General features: G+C 42.1%; 6 protein-coding genes across 6 annotated transcripts in view; all 6 read right to left on the reverse strand.

Annotated features, from left to right (window-relative positions):
* Nucleotides 1-259: 259 nt before the first annotated feature.
* CBG01674 lies at nt 260-1,646 on the reverse strand (the record flags this gene model as incomplete). Its single annotated transcript, XM_045235869.1, has 5 exons — nt 260-427; nt 501-538; nt 687-1,060; nt 1,112-1,484; nt 1,583-1,646. The coding sequence occupies 5 exons, from the start codon at nt 1,644-1,646 to the stop codon at nt 260-262; spliced, it is 1,017 nt and encodes a 338-aa protein (XP_045091915.1).
* Nucleotides 1,647-1,999: 353 nt separating this feature from the next.
* Nucleotides 2,000-16,075, reverse strand: CBG01673 (the record flags this gene model as incomplete). The annotated part of the gene is made up of 19 exons (XM_045235870.1): nt 2,000-2,128; nt 2,275-2,739; nt 2,785-3,111; nt 3,161-5,223; nt 5,270-6,958; nt 7,008-7,662; nt 7,712-8,906; nt 8,951-9,206; nt 9,256-9,459; nt 9,506-11,717; nt 11,765-11,951; nt 12,006-13,204; nt 13,251-14,075; nt 14,106-14,523; nt 14,571-14,917; nt 14,965-15,097; nt 15,142-15,339; nt 15,390-15,625; nt 15,674-16,075. 19 exons carry the CDS (start codon nt 16,073-16,075, stop codon nt 2,000-2,002), a joined length of 13,140 nt encoding a protein of 4,379 aa, XP_045091916.1.
* A 579-nt stretch (nt 16,076-16,654) lies between these two features.
* Nucleotides 16,655-18,068, reverse strand: CBG01672 (the record flags this gene model as incomplete). Its single annotated transcript, XM_045235871.1, has 5 exons — nt 16,655-16,789; nt 16,836-17,159; nt 17,268-17,467; nt 17,580-17,634; nt 17,685-18,068. The coding sequence occupies 5 exons, from the start codon at nt 18,066-18,068 to the stop codon at nt 16,655-16,657; spliced, it is 1,098 nt and encodes a 365-aa protein (XP_045091917.1).
* A 1,165-nt stretch (nt 18,069-19,233) lies between these two features.
* Nucleotides 19,234-19,853, reverse strand: CBG26439 (the record flags this gene model as incomplete). Its single annotated transcript, XM_045235872.1, has 3 exons — nt 19,234-19,330; nt 19,397-19,498; nt 19,543-19,853. 3 exons carry the CDS (start codon nt 19,851-19,853, stop codon nt 19,234-19,236), a joined length of 510 nt encoding a protein of 169 aa, XP_045098029.1.
* A 554-nt stretch (nt 19,854-20,407) lies between these two features.
* On the reverse strand, nt 20,408-20,791 carry CBG26440 (the record flags this gene model as incomplete). Its single annotated transcript, XM_045235873.1, has 3 exons — nt 20,408-20,484; nt 20,542-20,694; nt 20,764-20,791. The coding sequence occupies 3 exons, from the start codon at nt 20,789-20,791 to the stop codon at nt 20,408-20,410; spliced, it is 258 nt and encodes an 85-aa protein (XP_045098030.1).
* A 412-nt stretch (nt 20,792-21,203) lies between these two features.
* Nucleotides 21,204-26,111, reverse strand: part of CBG01670 — a gene marked incomplete at both ends in the record, with an annotated part of 5,608 nt that continues 700 nt past the window's right edge. Inside the window, 8 exons of the mRNA XM_045235874.1 lie at nt 21,204-21,566; nt 21,613-21,939; nt 21,986-22,416; nt 22,464-23,303; nt 23,346-24,281; nt 24,328-24,972; nt 25,024-25,576; nt 25,620-25,711. Coding sequence (XP_045091918.1) covers nt 21,204-21,566; nt 21,613-21,939; nt 21,986-22,416; nt 22,464-23,303; nt 23,346-24,281; nt 24,328-24,972; nt 25,024-25,576; nt 25,620-25,711 — 4,187 coding nt within the window. The remainder of the gene's footprint in view (nt 21,567-21,612; nt 21,940-21,985; nt 22,417-22,463; nt 23,304-23,345; nt 24,282-24,327; nt 24,973-25,023; nt 25,577-25,619; nt 25,712-26,111) is intronic.

Genomic DNA, 26,111 nt, shown 5'->3' on the forward strand with positions numbered 1-26,111 from the left:
AGAAACAAATTCAGTCATGGGACTACAGTGCACAGTAGACTCCGGTCCGGTTTTCTCAGATAGTGTCGTACTACTTTTCAAACTCCTTTCGGATGCATTATACTTTTAGAGGGGCAATACATTTTAATTGACTTTTCTAATACATTTTTGCTACAATCTTTATTTTAAAAAGTATAGTAGAAACATAAATATAATCGGAACGAAAAAAGCATATCACATAAGCTACCAGATAAGAAACGAGACGCATGAAATATGGAAGTTAGATTTTAGCTTCAATCAGTTTCTCAAGAGTTCTGGCGTCTTTCGCGAAGTTGCGGATTCCTTCAGCAAGCTTCTCTGTGGCCATTGCATCCTCATTCAGAGCCCATCGGAAAGTCTTCTCGTCAATGGTGACCTTTGGAAGATCCAATTCTTTGGCTGAAAAATTCTCAAATTAAATGCACGGCCTCGCGGAAGGGAACCTAGATTTAAAAATTGGAGAGCGCGCCAAGTTTGGACGCGTAGCGCGGTCGCGTCGCGGCTTCCCGGTGAGTAGCGACTCAACAACGTTTAACTTCACGTTTTTCAAAACACGTTTCAAAATTTTCGAATCTGGCACGCAGCCAACTTTTGTGTGCGACGAAGCGCGCGTTTTTCAGGTTCCCAACCGCGATGGCGTGTAAATGCCAAACAGCGATCATGCTAACCGTGTGAGGTGCTGAGAACAACAGGCGCAGCTTCTGTTTCTGTAGCAAGTTGTTTCAGGAGAGCGGGGGAAATAGTGAGAAGGTCACATCCAACAAGTCCCTTGATTTCCTCGGTGTTTCTGAATGAAGCAGCCATCACTTGAGTCTTGTAGTCGTACTTTTTGTAATAGTTGAAGATACGGGTAACACTGACAACTCCTGGATCGTCCTTGCGAGTGTAGGCCTTCTGGTCGGTGTTTTTCACAAACCAATCCATGATGCGACCAACGAATGGAGAAATGAGAGTAACCCCAGATTCAGCACAGGCAACTGCTTGCTCGAAATTGAACAGAAGTGTCATATTGCAGTGAATTCCGTGCTGTGATTCGAGGAACCTGAAAACAGCCCATTGAATTAAAAAAATAGAAAAGAACTAAGTCTCTCACTTGGCAGCTTGGATTCCCTCCCATGTAGAAGCCAATTTGATAAGAATGCGTTCCTTCGAAATTCCTTCCTTCTCGTATTGAGCAATAAGTCCGAGTGCTCGATCAATCGATGCTTGAGAATCGAAAGAGAGACGAGCATCAACTTCAGTGGAAACTCTTCCTGGAATCGTCTTCAGAATTTCTTTTCCAAAGACAACGAATAGACGATCCATGGCCGCCTGAACGATTTGCTGATGACCATGATGACCAGTGGCGTGTTCCTTCGCATATGCGACAGCTTCGTCGATCAATGCAGCGTATTGCTCCATCTTGGAAGCAGCCAAAATGAGAGATGGATTAGTGGTAGCATCAGTGGGCTGGAACTCTTTGATGGCTGGAAAAGGAATAGAATTAGACTGATGAGAATTTTTCAGATTCAGTGTCCAAACCTAACGAAAACCATTATGTCACAAAATATTCAAGAAATCTCACCGTTGAAATCTCCAGTATCAGCTACAACCACAGAAGCAGACTTGAGTTGTTCGAGAACACTCATTTTTGTGACTTCTTCTGTCAAAACTTATTTTTAGATAGTTATTTTTCTAACAATCATTAAAAAAAATGAAGAGAGAGTATAAGAAAGAATAATGGGAAAAGTACAGCCCATGATTTGAGAAGAAACGAAAGTGTGTATCATCGATTTTCATTTATAACGACCAACAAAATGATTGTGGGGGAAAGGTAACAGTGTGAAACAATGAATATAACAAAAACATAACATTTTTTGGTGTGGAATCTACCACAAAATTTTAACAAAAGTAACAACAACAAAGATAAAATAGTAACTAAACGAAGAATTTTTAAAAATCAACAAGAATGTGGTTATGATTGTAGTTTGTAGTTTGTTAACTACGAATGTTGTGTTGTCATCTCAAACCATTGGCGAATCGATTCAGCGATGACGGATGGTAATTGTTGGACCGATTTGACGAGAGCGTAGAATGGGAACGGGAATATGGAGAGGTATGGCGTGAGTATCTGGAATGGGAAAATATTCGATTGTCAGCATTTTTGGAGACCCAGAGTCATAGAGAAATGAAATGAAACACCTAATGTACTTTGTGTTCGACCAAACAAAACGTTACAAAATACCGAAAATCAGGAATAGGTCAACAGTATCTTACCACTTTATTGTCTTTGAATGATGCAACCGTGTGATCTTCAATCGACTTTTTCCCAGAATCGAGAATAATAAAAAGAACCGTGACTCCTTGCAGAGCAGAGTACAAGGCTCTAACTTTATCGGCTCCTTGCGAAAGAGCACCTCTTCCATCGGAGATCACAATCAGCATTTGTTCAGAAGTAGCAGTTCTGATTTCATCAAGCTGCTGTTTTGCATTCTTGAGAAGCAGTAGAAGATCAGTCTTCTTTTGAGAGAACGTCATCTGCTTCAGCATTTCGATGCTACTACTTGCAGATGCTTCACCGAACGGAATGATCGTTTCGACGTTGGCACCAAATGAACAAACCGAAACTCGGCCAGCATCACACCTTCTGAGTGCATCTTCAACAATACACACAGATTCACATGTACTTTGATGAATTCCATTTTCGTTCATGGATTCAGAATCATCGACAGCAATCATAATCTGAAGAGTTTAATTATATATTTTCTGATTTAGTCACAAACTCACTTGATACTCTCTCTGGGCCCGTTTCGTTCTTCTCATCCAAATTCGATCTTTCCGATATTCACTAGCAATGTATGGAATCAATCTTCTCATGTTGAGTCTTTTTCCACTGCGATAGTCTCCCTGCATCTTATTTGCCCTTTGTGGTTCGAGAATCAATCGAAGATTCTCAGCTAACTCTGCAGCGAGCATGCCGACAGTTCGAGACATTGCGGCCCACTGTTCGTCGGCTTTCTCGTTGATTCGACGAACAGTTGATTGATCTGGACGTTCTGGACTTTCGGGTTCGTCTATCATTCCCGTCACAAGGTCTTTGGTGGTTTCTTCGATCTGTAAAAAAATTAATTGAAATCAATTTCCAAATCAAATGCATTCTCACCACAGTGAACATATCCTGCGCAGCCATATGAATGTGGGCATCTTTGGTCTCTTCAGCATCTTCGTCTTCCACCTCCCCGCCGTCGTTCTCCCCAGATGTACCTTCTACTGCGTCCTTCAGTTCTCTTCTTTTCTTCTTCTCTTCCTCCCGTTTGTCCTCTCTTTTAGTCTGTTGAGCTTCTTCAATAGTTCCTTTTCCTACTTGTTGACGATCAGAAATTTCTGCATTCTCCATCTGCTGGCCTGACTCATTTTCCTCTCCTTCTCCCATTTCGGCTTCTTCCATCGGAGCATCGTCAGTTGCCAACTCTCTTTTCCGTTCCACCTTCTCTTCATCATCTTCCTCCTCTTTTTCTTCATCTTCTTTTTTAGTTTGCTCCTTCGGTGCCTCTCCTTTACTTCCATCTCCGTTCGGGTCAGATTTGCTTTTACCTTCTCCCTTTTCATCTTTATCTTCTTGATCCTCCTTCTCTTCCTCTTCGGCTAGTCCTCCATCAGCAGCGTCTTGTTTATCGTCCTGATCGTTCTGCTCACCACCAGTTCCCTGTTCGAGAGCTTCATCTTCCTTCTTCTGTTCCTCCGCCTCTTCATTTTTCTGCGTCGAATCTTCAACGTCTACCAAGTCCTGTTGCTCATTTTGATCTTCTTCTCCATCACCTTCGATGGCCTCTTCGTCTTCTTTGTCAGTTTCGTCCCCATCGTCCCCGTCCTCAGTTTCGTCGATTTCTCCTTTCTCAGGATGCTCATCGTCTACGTTAGGTTCAGACGTATCCATCTGATCTTCGGCACGCTCATCGTTTTCTCTATCTCGCTCATCCATATTTTCCTGTTCGTCCTCTTCAGGCTGATCATTTTTCTCTTCATCCTTTCCTGCTTTGTCTTGATCCTCATCTTTTGTCTGCGCATCGTCTTCTTTGGCAACCATCTCGTCAGTTTGATTGTCAGCAGCTTGTTGCTCCTGGTCCATGTTCTTCTGCTGCTCTTGTTCTTTCTCCTCCTCATCCCACATCTTTGGATCCAACTGTTTTTCGTCTTCCTCCTCCACGTCACCCATTTGATCTTCTACGTCCGGTTCTTCATCAGACTGATCTTCCCCTTCGTCTTGGTTTCCCTTCTCGTTCTTGTCAATATCTTCAAGATCTTCAGCAAAATCATCTTCCATATCGATCGGTCTCTCGTTGTCATTCTTTGATTCGTGTTCCTCCGAGTCAGCCGGCTGCTCATCTTCAAGTCCTTCAATTTGACCAGTTTCCTCCATTTCATCCGTCACATCTTTAGCGTCTTTAGCTGTACCTCCCTCTCCGATTCCTCCACCTTCTCCAGTATCATCAGTTTGACCGTCTCCGGATTCTTGTTTCTCTGCTTTTGGAATCGAATTGACGTAGCCTTTTTCGTACAATTGCATGGTCATGGAAAGCATTGAATGGTAGAAAACGCAGAAATATCCTAGACAGTTTGATAAGTGCGTCACACCACTTTCTATGATGCTTGCTGTCATTTTGCTCAACTCTGCGAGACCTTCGATGTTTCGTCCACAAGTTTCTCCACTCGAATGTTTCTGAACGATTTCAGCCAAGTACTTAACAACAGTCTCAACATCTGATTGTTTGAGAATGTCCCGAAGAATATTGATTTGATCAAGAGCTTTAGGTTCTTCGTTCACCTTCACCGCGTTCAATTTTTTGTAGATATTCTGAACCAGCAGAAGTAGCTGAGTGACATCAGTCTCACATTCTTCAACGGGAACGGATGAATCGAATTCCTTCGTCCATAATGACATTTCTTCAAGGTTTTTAGAAATTTGTTGCTTCTCAGATTCGAAGAAACCGTCGAAAAGATTAAGAATGTCGAGCAGCGCTTTCGAATCTTCATTCAACTGAGATCTCCAAATAGCATACTCGATTGATTTGAAAATTGAAGTGTTTCCAAAGTTCTCATTGATCCGCTTCATATTTTCAATCAATGTAGACAACTTCGCGGACCAGTTCACAAGTTTCTGAGCAATCTCATCGGATTGTGAAAGTTTGGATAGCTGATGGAGATGAGACTTTGAACGGATAAACTCTGAAAAATCGAAATACTATTAATAAATGATTCGTTGAAAACTAACCATCTGAATGATAAGGAATCGCTTCCAATCTTCGTTTCATGGATCCAACAAAAACTTCCATTGACGAAATCAGACCAGCAACTTTTTCGATTCTTCCTTTAACAATCTCATGATCGATTATCCATCCACTTCGTTGATTTTCGGACAAAACTTTGAGATGTGCGGAGAAGGAATGCATTTTTGAAATGCTTGATTTCAGATCACCAATGCTTTGTTGCAGAGAAATCATGTAAGACATTCCGTACTCTGAAAGAAAAATTATGTTATAAATTACAGTTATTTTGAAGAACAAACCGATCATTCCGCTGAGGTGCTTTCTTGTAGAAATTCCGACTTGTTGGTCGATCTTGTTGACTTTTTGGATGACAATGTTTCTACCAGATGAACAAATTCTCATTTCTTTTTCGCATTCTTCTTTAGAAACAACATCAAGGATCGAGGATTTGTTGATATCCTCTTGAACCAACAGCACAGCTTTTCTCGCATTCAAACCGATCGCTTGTGACTCTTTGATCATCATTGCAACTTGACGCTGTCGAGAATTTCTAGCATATCCTTGCTGTTTCTCCTTCTCTTCATCTTCTCCAACATAATTGATCATTGTTCGGATAGCTTCATCCGCCGCTTTAGTTTGCTCATAAAGCTCTTCGATGGCAGTAGTCCCACAAAGATGAGAGAACTTTTCATTGATTTCAGTGGCAAACTTTCGAACTTGTTTGATTCTCTTCTCGCAATCGTTTCCTGTCAGATCCTCGTCAGATGTAGATGCATCTTGATCGAAAACCTTCCTTTTCCACTCTTCAATTTTTTGAAGAATACCAAAATCTTCGTGTAGCTCTGCATTGATAGCATCCTTGAATCGTCGAACAATTTTGTATAATTGAGCATGAGCTTTAATTGAAGAAACACGAATATTCCAAAGGTTCAAATCATTGTATTTGACCACTCTGAGATAGTCTTTCAGACCTTTCTCAGCAGGTTCCCGGGCATCTTTCAATCGTTGCTCAACGCGTTCAGTGAAAATTGCAAAATGCCTTGAAGCAGCCTCTAGTTGTTTCGCCAGCACACCCTTCCCTGCGATTTTCGCCCAACGAGACAGAGATTTAATTGTGAGAACTCTAGTGGAGAAGTCGACAAGTGTCGCATTATGCATCCATTCGATACTCATTGGAATGATAGACGCCTCCATTTCTGGTGTTGTGGCTTCGAAAAGTGATTCGAAGAGTGGGAATGCGACAAGTTGAGCTCTCTGTTTTGCTTCGTTTTCACAGTTGACGAGTAAACTCGACCAGCATCGAACTTCCATCTTCTTCCAATCAACCAGCATTCTTCTCAATTCTCCGAGCGGATCTTTCAACGAATTCGCACGATCCGCCATCATTTCCCACTGCTCACAAACCTCGATGAGATTCTCAATTTGTGTGGCAACTTTGATATGCGGAGTTGAAACAGATACAGTGAAAAACTCGTCAATGGTTGTGATGATGGTTTTCAGGGATACAACTTCTGGCCATCTCTCGAGTACTTCTTTTGTTCTAGTCGAAAGTCTCTCCAAGATTACAGCAACACGGCGACATTCTCGAAGTGAGGAATTTCTATAGACATCAATAACTTTTGTGTCTTCACCATCTACATCATCTGACAATCCTTCGTGGGAAGCCAAAACTTCGAAAAGTTTCTGATCACCATCTGAAACATTTTCAATTAAGAACCAAATATGGAATAGTTAGAATCTCACCAATGCACTGAGTCCACAAAGAATCTTCCACAGGAATCGCACCAACTTCACTCATCACGTATCTCATCCAAGCCAGTGCCATCTCATACCGTTCATCTGATTGTTTTCGACTTTTATCATCAACCAACGAGAACTTTTTCTGTTCTACTGCTTCCAAAAGCAAAGAAACATCAGAATCTGGTAGAACTTGTGAGTCTTGCTCTTGTTTGGCGAAAAACTCTTCAATGTCCATTTCGTCCTTCTCCTCCTCAGTTTTCGTACGATAGATAAAATCTTTCTGCTCTGCTTTGGCAATATTCTTCTCGTACCACTTCTTCCACTGAGCTCTTGTCCACTGAATCTCGGTGATCGATGAAGAAAGATTCTCGTCTTCGATTTCCGATAACTTCCTTCGCACTACTGCAGATTTCAGTTGAAGTGGCATTGGAGATCCGTCACGAATTGCCCAGCTTGAAACCTCGTTTGAAACAAGACCAGAAGGGGTAGAATAGAACTTTATGAACCGGGGAAATGCAGAAGAAAGTGTCGCATGTTGCCTTTTCGCTTCTTGTTTCCATTTCAGAGCCATCTCATTGAAAGCAATTTCGACAATCAGTAGACCAGCGACAAACGGCATTGATACATCAACGAAGGACACAAACTTGCGGAGAATACTCTGAACATTTTTGTAATGCATTAAGACCACAATTTTTTTGAAAGCTTACGATTCTGAAGTTTTCTGCGCTCATTGCAAACGATTTGAGTCGAGCCATACGGATGACAGTCATTTTATCATTAGATTCGTCAGAACTGCTTCTCATATCGGAAATAGTAGATTTCACAAGATCAAGGAATGATCGCATTTCTGCACATATCTGATTGTATTGTGTTGCAGATTGACGATAAATGACATCTTCGTGTTGTCCATCCTCGCAATCCAAATCCGCAAGTTCCTTTCGAAGATCATTGAGACCTCTGATAATGACTTGCGAAGAAGAAAAATCACAATCGGACGACTGTCTACCAACAAGTTCTCTCCATTCAGCCAGATAGCTGAGTTGTCTTTCAACGATTCTGCGTTTCGCACGAATGAACAAAGAACGTTCTTCTTCGAAAATCACTGGATCCAATGTCTCTTTCGGAGGCAACGCTCTCTCCATCATCTCGACTCCACACTCGATACCATTCTTGTCTCCATTAGTCCATCCTTCAATTCCAACACCCAAATGTTCTAGAGCATGTTTCATTACATTCCGAATAGAAGATGAATTGACAGCGAGTCTCCACAGTTTTGTTCCGAGTTCTTTGATTGGGAATTTTTGAAGATGAGCCATATTGAGACTCGATAGTGCAGGGTTGTAGTTGAGAGATGAGAAGAATAGACGTGTAGCAATGCAGTGTGCTCCGCCGCCAATCATCAACAAGTCAGAAACTAGAACGTTTTCATCGTCTTCTTCTTGGATTTTGCATGCAGCAACACTGACACAAAATACAGCAGCGGTACGAATCCATTGAGAACTCTTTGGATCTTTCCAATCGACTCCAGAGTATACGTTTGACTTCTTGAAGACATCATCTTTTTGGTTTACAATTCCAGATGAAAGAAACTCGAATAACGCATCCACACTTTCAACAACCTTATTGGATAATTCAATCGGAGAAACTGGAATCGGCGTGTTTTTATGCTCGACCTCTTCATCACTATCCTCCTCTATCATCTCCACATCGTTATCAGTATTCTCCTCTCTCAGAATCGTTTCAATATGCTCCAAGAAAAGTCTTGCTTGGTCTTCCGTCGAGAATGGACTACACACCGCGAACTTTCGCCATCTATGAATAAACTCGGTCACAAACTTCTCATAGGATTCAGAAGTCCACCCTTCGTCGATTTTTGCGCTCACTGATGTCAAGCTTTCCGTACTGAAAAATCATTGTAAAATTATTGCATAAGAACTGTTTATTACCAAGTGATGCCAATGGCTTTCGTTGCTTCGTTTTTAAGATCATTCCAGGCCAAATAGACAGCTGCACATCCAGTTCTTGTAGTCAGCTTTCGTCGAGAGGCAGCAATAAGGAGAAGATAGGAGATGGAGATACAAACTTCCCGATGAGCGTGACGTGAGACAGTGGTGCTCGTTTTGAACATCTCAATAATCGATCTAACCAGCTGGGAAATCTGCGGGAGATTGTTGAAGGTGACATCACATGTTGCAATTTCATCTGTAATTTCAACTGGTTACAACTTGAAGCTTATTATCTTAAATGTTACATTTAGTTAACGTATTGCAGAGATGTTCAGCAGATCCTTGATCAATCGGAATTTTAGAAATCATTTGAATGATCCATTCGAAAAGAATAGATCTGCTAAACTTCGATGATTGATCCGTCGGAAATCCAGATGAAGCTTCAGCGTCGATAAGATGGCGATTGAACGGATTCAAAAGATTCGCAGGAATTCTTTTGACAATAGAATCTGCAAAAGTCAGGATTTGAAATGGAAAGCGTCATCTCAGGCTTACCAACTAGATCATATCCAAAAATGGTTTGGAAATCACCCAAAAGATTCTGAATGCTCCAAGAACTGGTGGAAAGGAACGTCATCAGAGCGGCTTCGACATTAGAAACTTTTGCCTTTTCTGCGGCATGCTTCCATGTTGAAATCAGATATCTTTCATAGTCACCGCTCAGTTCACAAATCTGGTCGATTCTAGGAGCACAAGCAAGCTTCTGTACAATCACTTCATCGTCTTCATCGTCATCTTCCATTGAGCTGTCCTTCTGTCCACCAACTAATTTCCAGGCAACGTCTGTTGAAAAATTCTCCCCGTTTTCTTCGAGTAAAGCAGCGAAATGAAGTTGTTGCTCCGTTGTTAGGTCTCTTGAGACATTTTTACTTAATTCCATAGAAATTTCTGATCCAACAATTGCTTGAACGTCAGCTGGCCAGGAACTCCATCTCGATGTTTCATCTATGTAGATTTCCAAACTTCTGTTTCTCATGGCTCTAGAAACTTCACCAACTCTGGCGTCCATAGAAAGAAAAACTCGGAAATCGGGATGAGGTTCGAGTGGTTCATAAGAATTCTGTCTTTCGGCAACAACCAATTTTCCTCCACTCTCCAAACAGGAGTTGAGACGGTCCAACACAGCAGCACTGCACAAGTTGACATCTTCAATAAGTAGCCAATCTCCGTGTAAGTATGCATCGACAAATACGGAATCAGTCCACTCGAAACGCATTGAGCTTAGGTTTGCAATGCTGATCACCTCTCGAATCTCTTCGTCGTTTCCGATTTCAGAAAGAATCAATTCGACGGTGGCTTCTAGCTTGTTCAAATCGTCGACTTGCTGAACTCTGTCGACTGGAACATTTTTCTTTTGAAAAATCTCAATGATTTTCTTCTTGGCATCAGGAAGACAATCTTCATCCACAACTTGTTCATAGTTTCCAATCAACTCTTGCGCATCAGTGTCTGCATTCAAAGTGATCGACTTCAACTTCCTATTGCAGATATTGGCAATATTCTCAATGACGGTTCTTTTTCCACAATTTCTCGGTCCAACCAACAGTGTGAGCCAATTAAGTTCAACACAAGTAGCAACGCTATGTGTCAAAGTCATTTGAGATGCTAGAAGTCGGCGTTTGCTCGCAATTGGGGTAGTTTGGGGATTTCGTTTCAATGTGCATTTTCCGATTCGCATATCCTTCGCATCAACAGTTAATAAAACTGATCTGCTCACCAACTTCTCATTCGTCGTTTTCTCGTAAATGGATCTTATCAGCTCTTTGTCTTCTTCTCTACGTATTCTTGCCATGTACACCAATTCAAAACCTTCTCCAAGAGATCGTCCAGCTGCTATCAAATCATACCATCTGAGCAGATCTCTTAGATTGAATGAATAGGGTCCTCCTAGGAGAGTTCCTCGTTCCGACTCTTTTTCACATTGCTCGCTGATGGTGACCATAGCTCTTTGTTGCTCATCACTCAAAAGATTCTTCTCATCTACTCCGTTCAACACAATCACGATGTCCTCCTTTGTCAAATCGTTTGTGTAGATATTTGTGAAACGATTAACGAACGACTTCGGAAGTGCTCTTCTGTTGCCTCCTTGAACTCGTGGATTTTGACAGGCGAAGAACCTGCAGTTTGACGTGGCTGGGATCACGAATTCTCGATTCAATTCAGCAATGTACAATACTTTTCTATGATCGAAGCACGCATTGAGTCCTTCTAAAACCGACTGCGAAGCCAAATTCATTTCATCAAGTAAGATCCATTCTCCTTTCTTGATCGCTTTGAGAACTGGTCCATCTTCCCATCTGAACGTCATCGTTCCATCTTCTGTGAGTACAGGAACGTCGCTTCCGAAAAGGTCTGATAAATCCGTTTGATCACTGAGATTGAGTCGAGTGATTGGGTTTCCAGTAAGTTGAGCGAGAGCCATCACTGTCGAAGATTTACCACATCCAGGAGCTCCTTCCAGAAGAATCGGTTTATTGATCAGAAGACCTCTAGCAATTCTATAGAAATTTTCAGAGCATGTCGGTGCTTTTAACGAGAACGCTTTTGGAACTTTTGGAGGAATTGATCCGAATGGAACGCGTAGATGGGCAACAATCAAACAATTCGACGTTTGCTCAATTAGAACTGTTTTCTTGGCTTCTTGGATGAAATTAGAAACATCAGAGAATTGGCTGACGAGTTCTGTTTTGACTAGTTTGGTGTGAAGCTGGAAAAACGTTATTTCTTGAATATATAATCAGAAGTTCAGCTTACCATAGTCAGTGCATCATCGAACACTTCTTCTGCGTCAATATGAAGACGAGTTGTCAGTCCAGCGAGAGAATCCAGGAATACAGCACACAACGCATCTCTGATAGCAATTGGAGAATCGATCTGAGCAGTCACCGCGGAAGAATAAAGTTCTGCACAAGCAACAACATCTCGAACGGATGGGGCATGTCTGGAAAAAAATATTATACTCAGTATTCAGGAAAACAAAGTTTTTTGAACTCACCTGAACACATGAGAATATTTTCCGAAAAATTGAGAAATCCATGTGACAATAGAGGTGGCTGTTTTTGTCGGTGATATTCTAGATTCTTCTCTGGTTGCCTCCACCCTTGCAAGTCTGTGATCAAAAATAGTTGCAAGTTCAGATGTGGTGTAATCACTAGACGTCCATACTTCTGTGAATCGATTCCTGAGAGCCTTCGAAAGTTCCTTCTTTCCATAATCACCACCTGGATTCATAGTTGCAATTATCTGGAATCCTGACTGTGACTGAACAACTTCGGTTTCAGTTCCTGCATCAGATAAGAGCAGTGCACGATCTTCTTCGAATAATGGATTGAGTCTTTCTAGAACTGAATCTTCGGCAAGTGAAATTTCATCAACAAGCAGCGGAGCTCCTTCGCGCATAGCACTGATAACAACTCCATCTGACCACTCAAATCCTCCATCATGTTTTGGGCGCAGTCTTCCAAGAAGATCAGCAGTTTCGGTTTTTTCGTGACAATTGATGCTACGAAGTTTGCCTCTTCCAACTAATTCTGAAAGTGTCGTTTTTCCACCTCCAGTCTCTCCAACCATCAACACAGCTTCGTTTCGGAGCCATGCTTGTTCTGTCAACACGAGCATCCTTCTCATTCCAAGTGTCAGAACAACTTTATCAGTGATTACATCAATAGGCATGTATGGAGATTCCATAGAAAACAACTCATCTTTGTTGATATTCCTTTTGATAATCTTTTCCAGTGTTTCGACTACTGTAGCTTCATCCTTCTCATTTCTGCATCTTCCTGCCAAAAGGAAGTATCCGTGATTGACTAAAATTTGTAACCAATCATCCGTAGTTTCATCTGTGCTCAATCGTTTGGCCCATCTGAAGACGTCTCGGAGAGTCATGAGGCCGTCTCTAGCAGAGAAAAGACCCGATAGACTTCTGCGATTTCGTAGCTCGTTCAAGACTTCAATCATTTTCAAAGCAGCGTTCGGTGAGATACCACATCGTGCACGTACCATTTCCGATAATTCGTCAATTGGTAGATGTAGGAAACGAAGGACAATGAAACGGGACATCAGAGCTCTTGAAAGTCGTTTTCTTCCTGCATAAGAACCAGCTGGATTCTGTGTAGCAAAAAGGCGGAACCGAGGATGAGCTTTGATAGTTTCATTGATTTCAGAGACGAACAACTCACGATTGTCGTCTAGCAACTGGAAATAAATGTTTAAAGCTCAGGAAAATGAAAACAATGCTTACCCTGTTCAACGCCTCGATGACATCGGTTGGTGCCAAGTTCAACTCGTCTAGAATGACCCAGGATCCATCTCGCACAGCTTGAACTAGAGCTCCTTCGCGGAAAACCAACCTTCCTCCTGAATCAGCTACATAGGAACCCATGTATTCTTGAACATCCGTATGTTCGTGATTATTGATTCGGACAATCTTGTTTCCAGTCACTTTTGCCAAATGACAAATGATTGAGGTTTTTCCTGCTGATGTCTCTCCTTCCAACAAAATCGGGAACCGTCCACTGCACACGATTCTCGCAATTTCAGCTAGATTTCCTTTTACAGTCTTCGTGATAACATATTTAGGATCGTTTTCCGGAAGCAGCGTTCCTTTTTGTACGTAATATCCTCCGATTTTGACATAGTTATGAGACTCCTTTGGCTCTGGCATCACTCCAACTTTGCATCGAAAAGCAGTTTGAATTTTTGATCGCATCACTCCTTTTTCTTCACTCTCCAAATTGGTTAAAAATGCCATGGAAACAGCTTCGTAAATTGATTGGTCCACACTTCCGAACATGTTATCGGCAGTGAAATTCAGAGCACGACACAGCGTTCGAAGTGAATAACTCGACGGATAAAGCTGCTTGGCAGACATGTAGAATTTGACGAGATTCTCCACAAATGGCTGAGAAACTGTTGGTAGATACGCCGAGACGATGAGAGCCAGTTGGAACGGATCAGACGTTTCCGAAACGAAGAACTCAGTGAACCTATAAAATCTTGATGATTTGAAAATAAAAACGATTAAACCTCGTTCGTACTCCTGGTGGAAGACGACGCTTTCCAGCGTCTGTAGCTGGATTCATACATGCGAAAAGACGGAAGCTTGGATGTGTTCCGGGTGCTGATAATGCGTTAACGATTGCGTCAAGACACTCTGGTGGAGCCAGGTTAATCTCATCAACAAGAAGCCAATGTCCTTTTTCCGCAGCCTCCAAAACAGCGCCTTTCTGGAGAGCGAACGGAGCTGCTCCTTTTTCGAGACCATCGCGAATTTGTCTTGCACGAACCAGAAGTTCTGCCCATCGTTCTCCTTGTTAGTGCATTTTCTTTGAAGAGCTTTGATTGCAGTAGCTTCAACCAAACTCAGATAGTCCTTGAATCTTCCCGATGAGAGGCATTTCTCCAAATTGTCAACGAACTTTTGATTGTTTTTGGAATCGAAATTTTTTGTGAAAACTTCCATGTAGAACTTGGTAAACGGTTCCATCAAGCGACCGATTGTTGTTGGTTTATATCTGCAACTTTGTAAATCAATAAACTTTAAAAAAGGCAAATTTCGTACCCTTGAATTAGTTCATCCGAATCAGAAGTCGGGCTTACGTTCACAACATCCAATGTGACACCAATGAGATCGGCAACAGCCTGAACGATGGACGTTTTACCAACACCAGTTTCTCCGACTAGTAGAAGCGGCTCATTATGAGACACACAGACACCAATTCGTTCCATCAGTTGGACAACGTCTCTAGTGTGACCTAGTCGATGTCTTCCCGTTTTGATCATGCTCATTTTCCTTGGAATTTTTGATCTACCAACTGAAACAACGTGCTCGTCATATTTCACTTCTGGCTGTCGAACAGAGAGATGTGTATTCACACGATCCGGATTCACATTCAACGATGAGGCAACCTATAATGAATATAAAAATTAATAACTCTTCAGAATGGACGACTTACGATGTTGCATAATTGATTAGCCCTCTGTCTGGGATCGGCAAGACACCAGGTATCAATTAACTCGGCGAAAGTTTCCACATTGGCAGAGATATTAGGTAGGAGCGCCAAGCGAGCACAACCACGGAGAAAGTCGCTGAAAATCGAAAAATTGAATGTGTAACCCAATATTTACCTTACGTCGATGTTAGTTGTCTCGAGTTTCCAGTACCAGGAACGTTTTCTATCTTTCGGAATGTGGAAATAAGAGTCCGAGAAAGATGAGCAATTCTGGGATAGGATTTAGAAGCTAATCTCTTGAGCTCGTCATCGGATAAGGATTCGACCCGAATACGGACTGGCACACCGTCCAAAACGGCAGTTTTTTTGCCTTTTCCACTGGAAAACACAGAAATATTATCTTAGTACAGGGGTCTTATAAAACTAACGACATAGTGGCGATAATTCGAACTTCATTGTGAAAATCCAAATTCTTTTCAGAGTTGGAAGCATCTGTTTGACGATAAGTAGCAATGTCGACAATCTTTGAGACCACATCAGCGTTTGCAGCATCGATATCTTCGAGAAGAATCACTCCAGGAGCTTGGAGCCACTTTGCAAATGTAGATTCTTTCCACACAAACTGACCAGCCACTTCTGTACAATGGTATGATCCAAAGAGAGTCTGAAATTTTGTTTCTACTTATTCGTTTTTTTTGTATTTGAGACATACTTTAGAATCGATCTGATCGCCCATTTGCATGACATGAATTGGTAGACCGAGAACGGAAGAAGCATAAAGACCCAAAAATGTTTTTCCACAACCCAGTGGACCTTCCACAATTGCAAAATGACGATTCCTAATAGCAGCAACTAGTTGATTTCCGATGAGTTCGCGAGTCGGTAGAGTCTCCAATGGTTTATCTTTAAATAAATGTTGTAAAACTGATTTTACTGTTTTTTTAGTACCTTTCTCTGCACACCTGACATTACCGGCTTGAACGATGTCAACACTGTCATCTAAAAGTCGTTTCTTCTGTAGAGACACTTCAATGACTTCGAGATCTTCGTTGGTTTTCGAGTTTGACAACTGCCGTTTTCTGGCTTTTTTTTTCTCTTTGTTTTTATTCCCCATGATAATATTAAACCCTGAAACAATTGATTTTACTTCATTATATCAGTTATCTCTATGATAATAGGTGAAATTTATGTTTTTCAGTAAAATTTCAGCAAAATTAATTTTTCGCAAAAATTGAAAGACGCAAAGGAACTGCTGGCGCATTGTCGTTGTCTATGGCGCACTACTCGATATAAGCGGGAATTCAAAAAGGACACATTTAGTAATGTAACTGAAAAGAAGTCAGAAACACTAACTGCTACAAGACACTATTGAAAACAGACGCAGAGAGAGTGAGAGACACAGACAAACGCTATGCACTCACAGAACCTCTATGAGCACTCAAAGAGACCTGTGTAACCTGAAAACTAGAAGACAATAAAACACAGAATTCCTATTAAAACTATATATTGAATTTACTCAATAAACCACTTTAAAACCTTTGTAACCAGTGAGCAACACTTTAACGGGTCGTCACCAATCCGCACCTCTTGCATGTGTGAGAGGGGGAGATTTCTCTCCTTTAGACTTGGAAAGAGGATTTTAAGAGAGAAAACACGGTAGAATACCGTACAATTTATTCACACAAATTCAAGACTATTTTTCAGATGATTTAGTTGATATCTTTTCCGGAAGCTCCTGTTCGTTGTCCTTCTCGGAAATAGTTTGCATAGTAGTAGTTGTCACTGTTTTTTGAGGTCCTGCCAAACGGCTACTTTTCGATTGAATACTCTGAAATGAAAGATTGAGAGACACAATGATACATAGCTAGTCATACTTTTTGAACAGATTCAGGCACATCTCGGTTTGACGCATTGTACATAGCTCTAACAATACGAAGAGTTTTCTCATCTTGACTTCTCTCGATTTGGGTTGTTTCAGCCTCCAATGGTGTTCCTGGATTTTCTTGAGCTCTGTGAAGCTGCGGAAGTTGATACTCAGCCAGCGAAGCATTCGGATATTCCAGTTGAACTCTTGCGTCAATGCTCTTTCTCCAGTGTTTCATATCGACTCTACAGGCGTAAACCAGAAGAAGTCCAACGAGAACTGTGAATATCAAGATTCCAATTAGGCTTACACCTGACCTGTTATCATTTTTCCTCTCGAATATAAACTAGTTTTAGAATCCTACTGTAGAAAAGCACTAGATCCTTGTGCAGCATCATTGAGAACTATGTGGAGAGAGAGAATTAGTAAACAGACAGCAAACTTCATTTGAGCTGAATTTTATAGGAATTGAACACTTTATTATCAACGAACTACGAATAAGCAAAACGCGAATTGAACTAGTTATCATCCCTGTTGGCTGATATTTAAGCGAGAGATTTTGCCGGCTGGAACCGATGTGGGCCGCCACGTTGCTATTCTCTTCCGAAGGGGATCCGGAAGCTCTCCAATTCCTTTTTTGTCCTGTAATAAAGAATTAGGGTGATCACTTGTAATCATTAAAGGTGGGGGGACAGGAGATTTTACGGGGGATTTTTGGGGCCAGAGTATGCATTCTACCGTAACGGTGTACAACGCCTAATGTCACTCTGCGTACAGCTGTCGCCCTCGCAATCGGGCAGCTGCTTTCTCTTTGCACGCGTAGCTCAGTCGGTAGCGGCGCCGCACCTCCAACACTCACCTCGACAAGTTCAACTCCTCGAGGAGCATATTTAAACGGAATTTCGACAACATTATTCTTCTCATGTCTCCCCACCTTTAAGACACTAACGTTTTGAAACGTTTCAAGAACTGAAATGAGGGTTCTCGTTGAAGGAAGGGCTGTTCCATTGCAAGTGTGGACATATTTAGTTGTGCCGTCAGCAGTCTTGTATTTGATACCAAGTCTTCTTGCTTGAAAATCCGTGCAATTACTCGCTGAAGAAACCTCTCCAGTTTCCTGCCAGGCATGCTTCGATATCGAATTTTTTAGTAGCAGACGTTCTTCAGAAGGCATTCCAAGTTCTTCAGAAGGCATTTCAAGTTGTCTGAAAATACATAGCTCAAGATGACAATTAAGACACATTTTCTGAGAGAATTGAGATCGGGTCAACAGGCGATGGCAATGGAAAAAATCAAAATGGTCCTAGGAGTTTGATATTGTATGTGGTGGGTATAGGGGCTACTCTAAAACTTTTGACCATGATACCCATAGGCCACGCCCCCTCCTGGGCGCGAAAAACTACCGTAACCCCGAAAAATTATTTTTGTTCAGAATAATGATATCGACTCAAATGTTTCAGATTTAAGTTTCTGGTACTATTATGATCATTTTTTGTGTTGGGACCAACTTTCTACAGTAACCGTGAAGTAGAGAAAATTTCACTTTTGTGAATTTTTTTCACTTTTGTCGGGGTTTCTCAAAAATCTGCCTGTGTTAAGTGTACCAAATCTCGATAATTCGATACTTTGGACCTACGTACACTATAATATCATAATGCCATAAAAAATGAGGGATTTACAGAAGCACCAAAAAATCGGCAAAAATTGTTTCCAAGTCCATTTTCAGTGAAAAACTAAGAGTTACAAAAAAGCATGAAGACGATGAGAACGAATTCTAAAACTTTGCCAGAATAATACCCATCAAAACTACTACTTTTGAAATAAAATTAAAATTTCCACGACGAACGATGTTCAATGAATTTTTTTTGAAGTCGGATGAAAAATCAAAATTTTCAGTTAAAAGGAAACGAGTTAGAACTTTTGTGTCAACACTAAAAATGCTCAAAATAGCAAGAGTTATCCACTTAAAAGGTTCCCTTGTAAGCCTATTTTTTGTTGGGGGTTTACACTAAAGAATCTTTTCTCAAGAAAGAATTAAACATCTAAAACTGAAAAAAAACACTTTTAAATGGTTAATTTTGCTTTCGGAGGGCTTTTATGCATCCCCCTGATATTCGTCATATTTCTCTTCTCATTTTTGCTGGGAACAAACTCAAATCCACTCTGAATCATAACAAGCAAACGACCGTGGTTCCACGTTTCCATAAAAATCTGGTTCACTGCCGGCAGCGATTGGCAAGTTCACGTAAAATACCGTCGCCCGGTAATTTGGCAACTGAAATGCGAATTAGAAAACAAACGTTTTAAGGGAATAAATCATTTTAAAAGAAAATTTAGGTTGCAGCATCCGACGGCCATCAATAAATGCGCCAAACTGTCATTGAGGAGCCGTGGTGCAAACTGAAACATTAGAAACCTTGATTTGGCACTTCTTCTCCCTCCATCGGACGTTCATCTTCGCCATCGTGCTGATCTCGTTCTTTTCTCTTTTTTGACATGTTTTTGCTGAAAAATTGCTTGTTGAACCTCACTGTTCAAAAAATAAAAGTAATAGGACTTCGAAAATCTAACTACACTTCCATCCTCATAAAAGCCAACTGTAGCTTCTCCATTAGCGAAAATCCATCCAACTTTTCTACTCTGTTCAACTCAATTGCCAGATAACGAGCGACACTGAAATTTTGTGAATTACAAAAGTCCTATAAAAATGCTACTACTGTTTCCGTGTTCGTCCAAACATGGTGTACATGAAATGAGGTATTTCTTTCATCACTTTATCCGTCCAATCCTTTATAGTTTGTTGCTTTTCGTAATCACCGATTCTACCGGAAATAAATCGGAGTATATCTGACATAGCAGCAGATGCGGCATTATTATGAGATACCTTTGGCTCTGGCATCACTCCAACTTTGCATCGAAAAGCAGTTCGAATTTTTGATCGCATCACTCCTTTTCCTTCACTTTCCAAATTGGTTAAAAATTCCATGGAAACAGCTTCGTAAACTGATTGATCTACACTTCCGAACATGTTGTCGGCAGTGAAATTCAGTGTACGACGTAGATCAAAAAACTTTTTCGTAGATCAAAAAACGCGAACGTTTTCAAATTTTCAGGTGTCACTTTTTTTAATCCGACAATATCAATTAGCTCGACGAAAGTTTCTACATTGACAGAGATATCAGGTAGAAGCGCCAAGCGAGCACAACCACGAAGANAGTCGCTGAATCAGTACAAACTTCCCAAAAACCCCCGATTTTTGACACTCTGCGGTATTGATGACGTTTTTATTTCTCTGATTCCGTAAAAACCGAATAGATCACGGCCTCGCGGAAGGAACCTAGATTTAAAAATTGGAAAGCGCGCCAATTTTTTTTGCGCTGTCGCGTCACGGCTTTTCGGTGAGTAGCGACTCAACAACGCTTAACTTCACGTTTTTTTTCAAAACACGTTTTGAAATTTTCGAATCAAGGGAAGTGAAACTATTATTTTTGATACAATTCGAAAAATAGTTCTAGATGTTCTCGAAAACTTCAGGAGACAACACTAGAATATGAACTACGATTATTGAAGTTTCGAAAGAAATCACTTATTTGTGACATCGAGAGCAACCTGTCTGAGAGTACCAACGACCAAAGTTTGAGCAAATTCTCTACTTGTGTCTGAAAACACAAAATCGGAATTTTTGCGAAAAAAATACGGAAAAATTAAATTTAAACATTTTTCTGAAAATTTCTGAAAGAAATTGACTGAAAATGATTGCAAATTGTCAGAGACAAAGAAAAAGGATAGTTGGTTGCAGAAACGGTGAAATTTGAACGCGGGTGCAATTTCGCCCCCCCCCCCCCCCTGGACGAGCCAATGCAGCCGAAATGTCCATTTCCTCTTCGTTTCCAACAGATTTTTCTCGAGAATTCAAAACAGTGAGAGAGAGGAGATACTGTAGATTGCCACTGTTTTTCTCTCCATCTCTTTTTCTTTCGAAATCGTTTCTCTCTTCTGAAATGGTCGATTGATCGAAATGAAGCGATTTCGAAAACAACACTGAAAACTCAGAGAGGTCCGAAAAAAAGTGCAAGTTTTGCGCGCAGGAATGTGGTTGGGGCTGGGCGGTGTGTGTCTTTTTCTTCTCCTTTTCGAAGTTCTGTTCGATATTCTAATGTCTGTGCTCGCCGATTTATTTAACAAAATTTAAAACTTCAGGGTATCGTTGAGCATGCAAATAAATCAGATTATTATGACAACATGAAAAGTTAGGGGGAATGGATGCTAAATAATTGGAGGTATAGATCTTGTGGTAGGGATCGGAATGCAATCAAGTTAGTACATAGATAAGATTAGATTAGCCTGTGGGATGGGGTGGGGTGTTTAGAACAACTTATCAATATCCCGAGTTATCATCGTTGTACGAAGAAGAAGTACCGTATGAGCTGTCGCCGGCGGCTTGTGGAGCGGCACCGCAGGATGGAACGGCGCTCGGCCAATCGCATACCGAGAGTGCTGGATTGAAGACGGTGCCTGACGGGCATCTCATCACGACTTTACGTCCCCATACACAGCGATAGAATACTGAGCAGTTGTTGACGTCGGCGATGAAGGCTCCGTGCTCGGAGCACACTCCCTCTGTTCTTCCGTGATTCTCGCATCCGTTGACTTTCTGTGGGTAATCGCATTTGGCTGTCAACTCGTTGAAAGCGAGATTTGATGGACAAGATGCGTGCTCGAACAGTTCTCCTCCGAAGCACTGAAAACATAAATTAAGTCACTGTATATTTAATTTAAAATGATACCTGAAGAATTGCGGAGCAGTCTTTCTTGTTTCCGTAGAGACCATCCGACTTTCCGTCACAGTAAGCCGATTGTTCGTTGTTGTTATAATAGCTCTTGACTGCTGCATTCTGTGGAGTACTGCATTCAGTATCGGTTTCACGAGAAACACAGATGGATTGGGTGCGGGAGAAGACTTGCTTTCCAGGACAGTTCTCAAGCTTGGCAGCGCCATAAGTGCAGCGAACGTAGTTGCTACTGCATGTTCCCAAAGCGAAAACACCTTCTCCTTCGACATGAGCACATCGGCCGTCAACCTCCTTTGTTGTAGCTGGAGTTGTGGCGATGATCTGGAAAACAGAGGCATACTAAACATACTATACTTGGATAACTTACATCCTTAATGGCGTCACGAATAGCCTCCTTTCCACAAGCGATTCTGGCAACACATCTGTTCGAGTTGGAATCGAAAAGCTTTCCAACTCTGCAGGACTTCTCGACGTAGCCGGAGGCAGTGCATTCCAAGTAGATCTTCACACAGAAACCAGTGGAAGCACGGGATCCAGGTGTGCACTTTTGTTCGTAACCGGCGTCTTCCTCTTCCTCACTCTCGTCATCAGCACGGTTGTAGGAGTCACTGACAACTACAACATCTTGAGCTGGAGAATCAGATGATGGTGTATCTTCTCCGTATACGGCAGTTGTGGTGTACTCATCAGATGCGGCAGTCTCATTGTCATCATAAGCAGTTGTGGTAATGGCTTGGGTGGTCGTGGAGAGAACAGCTTCCAAGGTGACGTAAGGCAGTAGGCGAACGAGTCCGGCATCTGAAAATATACATCTAGAATTGTTCTCTGATCAGTTAAAATTTTACCTGTGGTAGTTTCCTCTTGATCACAAGCTTGTGCTGGGATTTGGCTGAAAGTGCGACAGTTCTGAATTGATGGATCATAGCCTTGTCCCAATCGGCATGTGATAGAGTTGACAAGACGTCCGTAGGAGCAGATAATGAAGGATGAAGAGCAACCTTGGCCATGAGTTCCGTCAGACAATCCAGTACAAGCGTCTAATGGCTCATCTTGATCGTCTCCCGAAACTGATAAACGGTATGGAGCAATAGAAGGAGAATATGTAGTTGGTTGGTCTTTAGCGGGCTGAGAGGATTTCTTATATCCAGAAGTGGTGGTTGAAGATGAATCATCTGATGGACCATAGTTGTACCTGGATGTAGTGGATGGTAGGTCCTCTGATGGGTTGTATGGAGATCTATAGCCAGAGGTAGTGGAAGATCCATACTCAGAAGTTGTGGATGGTTGATCGTCCGACAATCCGTATCCGATGGTTTGGTCATCCTGTCTTGGTGCACTGGTTGACGAGAAACCAGATTCACCTGAAATATAAACTTGCCGATGTTCAGGGATCTCCCACTCACATTCTGGAATCACATCTTGAAAGGTACATGTCTCTGTGGCCTGATTGAAGTACAAGTTAGCAGAGCACTGTCTAACGATAGCAGCACCGTTCGAGCACTGAATGTACTTTTGAGAGCAACCTATGGCAAAGAGTCCGGAAGAAACATATGCGCAACGATCTCCAACTGGAGCACGAGTGGTAGATGGAGCATCGTCAGATGGTGTTCCGTATGAATCGGTTGTTTGCTCACCAGCTGGCACAATGACGACTGGAGAGTAATTAGTGGTTGCCTGGCCTCCGCCTGAATAAAGTTAGTTACAACGGTCTGATCTCGTAAACTTACACTCTGTTACTTCGTCTCTGAAACTACACTGTTGTTGGGGCTGGTTGAAGTACAATGATCCACCGCATCGACGAACGATAGCGGCACCATTCGAGCATTGAATGTACTTTTGAGAGCATCCGAGAGAGAAGAGACCAGATGGCACAGAAGAGCAACGATCTCCAACAGGAGTGGAAGCCGTCGTCGTAGCTGGTTGGTCGTTCCACGATTGAGTTGTGGCTGGTTGATCGTTCCATGACTGAGTTGTAGTGTAAGACTCGTAAGTGGAAGGAGCTTGAGTTGTGAAAGTGTCATCCGAGCTTCCAGTGGTAGTGGCAGACCAATACGAATCGTCAGAAGTTGGAGTTCCAACAGTAGAAGTCACAACTGGAGTAACGACTCCACATGTTTCCGAGCAAGCGCGAAGAGCCTTGTTGAATGTCTCTCCAATCGGACAAGCAGCCATTCTGTTAACACCATTGCCAGAACAGTAAATGAACTGATCGAAGCAATCTCCGAAAGTGAGGAATGTTGGGGTTGTGTATGGCTGGCAATCTTTGTTGACTTGAGCTTGACGAGCGGTGATTTGAGTGTTCTGTTGTGCGTATCCGGATTTTTGAGTTCCATATGAGACAGAACGCTTTCTTCTCTCGGTAGATCCGAACAAGTCCTTTGGATCAAAGTTCTTGTCATCCTTGTAGCCATCTGGGTCTTCACGTGGTCCCAACTTTCTCTTCGAGTGCCGATCTTCTGGGAAGATTCTCTGAATATCGGACTGAACAAATCTGGCCTTTGGTCCTTCGAACTCGTCGTCAAGGATGATACGCTTGTTGCCCTCAACCTTTCTGGCTTCTCCATACCGAAGCTTTCCCATTTTGGCGCGACGGTAATCCTTGAATTGGTCATCAAGAGCCGCACGTCCACGGAAAGCAGTAGAGAATGGAGAATCGATGGCTGCTAAAATTGTTAGCGAATAACCAGAATGACTCAGATTCAAACTTACGTCTGTAATACCCACGACGGTGTCCTCTTCCTCTATGACGATCTCCTCCATGACGATAAGGATGGTGACGTGAAATGAAGAATGGATTCTCAATAAGTGTGTTTCCGTATCCCTGGTTACCATATCCTGGCTGTCTGTATGGTCCATAGTGGTACTTTGGCCGTCTGTTGAACTTTGGCTTCAGACGAACATTCTCATCAAATGGACTGACAATGGTATCGGATGGAAGTCCTCCGTAGGTGTTGTAGGTTGGGTTAGAAGGATAGGTGACTGGCTGGCACTGTGGAAGATCGAAAACGCACAAAACGAGAGCTGACTCAAAAAGTGTGTTGACTGGACACTGCTTCGAGCGGACCGAGTTGTTCTGGCAACGGTTGAAACGTGATGAGCACATTCCAAAGCTAGTGATTTGTCCTTCGTGGCAGACGATTGGAGCCTGAGCGGTGGTGGTGGGGACAGTGACGATTGATGCTTGAGTAGTTGTGACATCATCGAAACCTGGTGTTGTGATGTACTCCGGCTCATCGTCTTGTGGAGTAGTTGTGTACTCTGAAGTGGTTGTCGACGGAACATCAGCATCAGTAGTTAGCACGTAAGCTTGAGTAGTAGTGGTAACTGTCTCAGTGCAATCGTAATCACAAGCTTCTGAAATTAAAAATTCATATTAGTAATTAATATCGATGATGAAGTCCTTACGTTGACTGGGGTTGAAGACGGTTTCTTGTGGACAGTATCTTCTGAACACGACGCCGTTGTTGCAAGTGTAGAAGACATCGGAACAGCCATCGGCGTAGTTTCCGTTCTCCAGACCATTGCAATTATAGTCGATTGGCTCCTCGGTGGTTGCCTCAGGATCGTAGTATCCTTCAGTCTCGCCAGATCCCTCCTCGTAACCCTCATCATCGTCCTCGTTTCTGTACACAACTGGAGAAGCCGTAGTGGCGTTCTCTTCAACATCATCGCAAGATTCCTGGCATTCTTGAGTCTTTCCGTGGAAAACCAAGTCATCGGGACAGTACATCTGATAGGCTCGTCCTGATACACAGTTGACAAACTGGTTTACGCAGCCGATCGAGTAAAGTCCGTCGCGTTTCGATGAACAGTCAAAACTGTCGTATGGCTCTTCTTCGGTGTCGTCAGCCAGTTGGCATTCTGGAGAGTCCTCGATTGGAACGCATCCATCCTCGTAGAAAACGTAGCCATCGCTACATTTCGCTGTTTGTCGGATTCCTTTAACACATAGAGAATACTGAAAAAAAAACGATTGGAATCCAATAAACTTCAAGCGCTACCTCTCGACTGCAAGAGCCTCCTGCGATGCTTCCATTGTAATATGCTGGGCATTCTGGTGTTGATGAGTACTGGGATTGCAAACTGTTCGTGACTAAAGGATAGGAACTTATTCAAAGTAGGTGGAGAAGCGTAAACTTACAAAATGTTAGAAATACTAGCGAGACGGTAGCTAGCTTTGGCCCCATCGCCTGAAAAAAAATAGGATATTTGAAGGGAAATAATCGGGAAATTGGTTGGGAATCGGACAAAGACTGTAAGCAGAGAATCGGACAAAAACAGCGAGAACAAATTGGACTGAAAGCAAGAAGCCTCTGGAATGACGATCGAGAAGGAAACCTATGAAATTCCGCGCCAGTAACTCAAATTGTTACCGCGAGCGCCGGAAACTGAAGATCAGAAATTCTAGAATTCATAAAATTAAATTCAGGTTTAATCGTCTGCGATGGGGTTATTCAGGGAGTCGGCAAAAAAGGAAAAAAACTCCGCGAAAA

The sequence above is a fragment of the Caenorhabditis briggsae genome (genome assembly GCF_000004555.2).
Source record: "Caenorhabditis briggsae complete genome, chrIV, whole genome shotgun sequence".
In the NCBI taxonomy this organism is placed as follows: Eukaryota; Metazoa; Nematoda; class Chromadorea; order Rhabditida; family Rhabditidae; genus Caenorhabditis; species Caenorhabditis briggsae.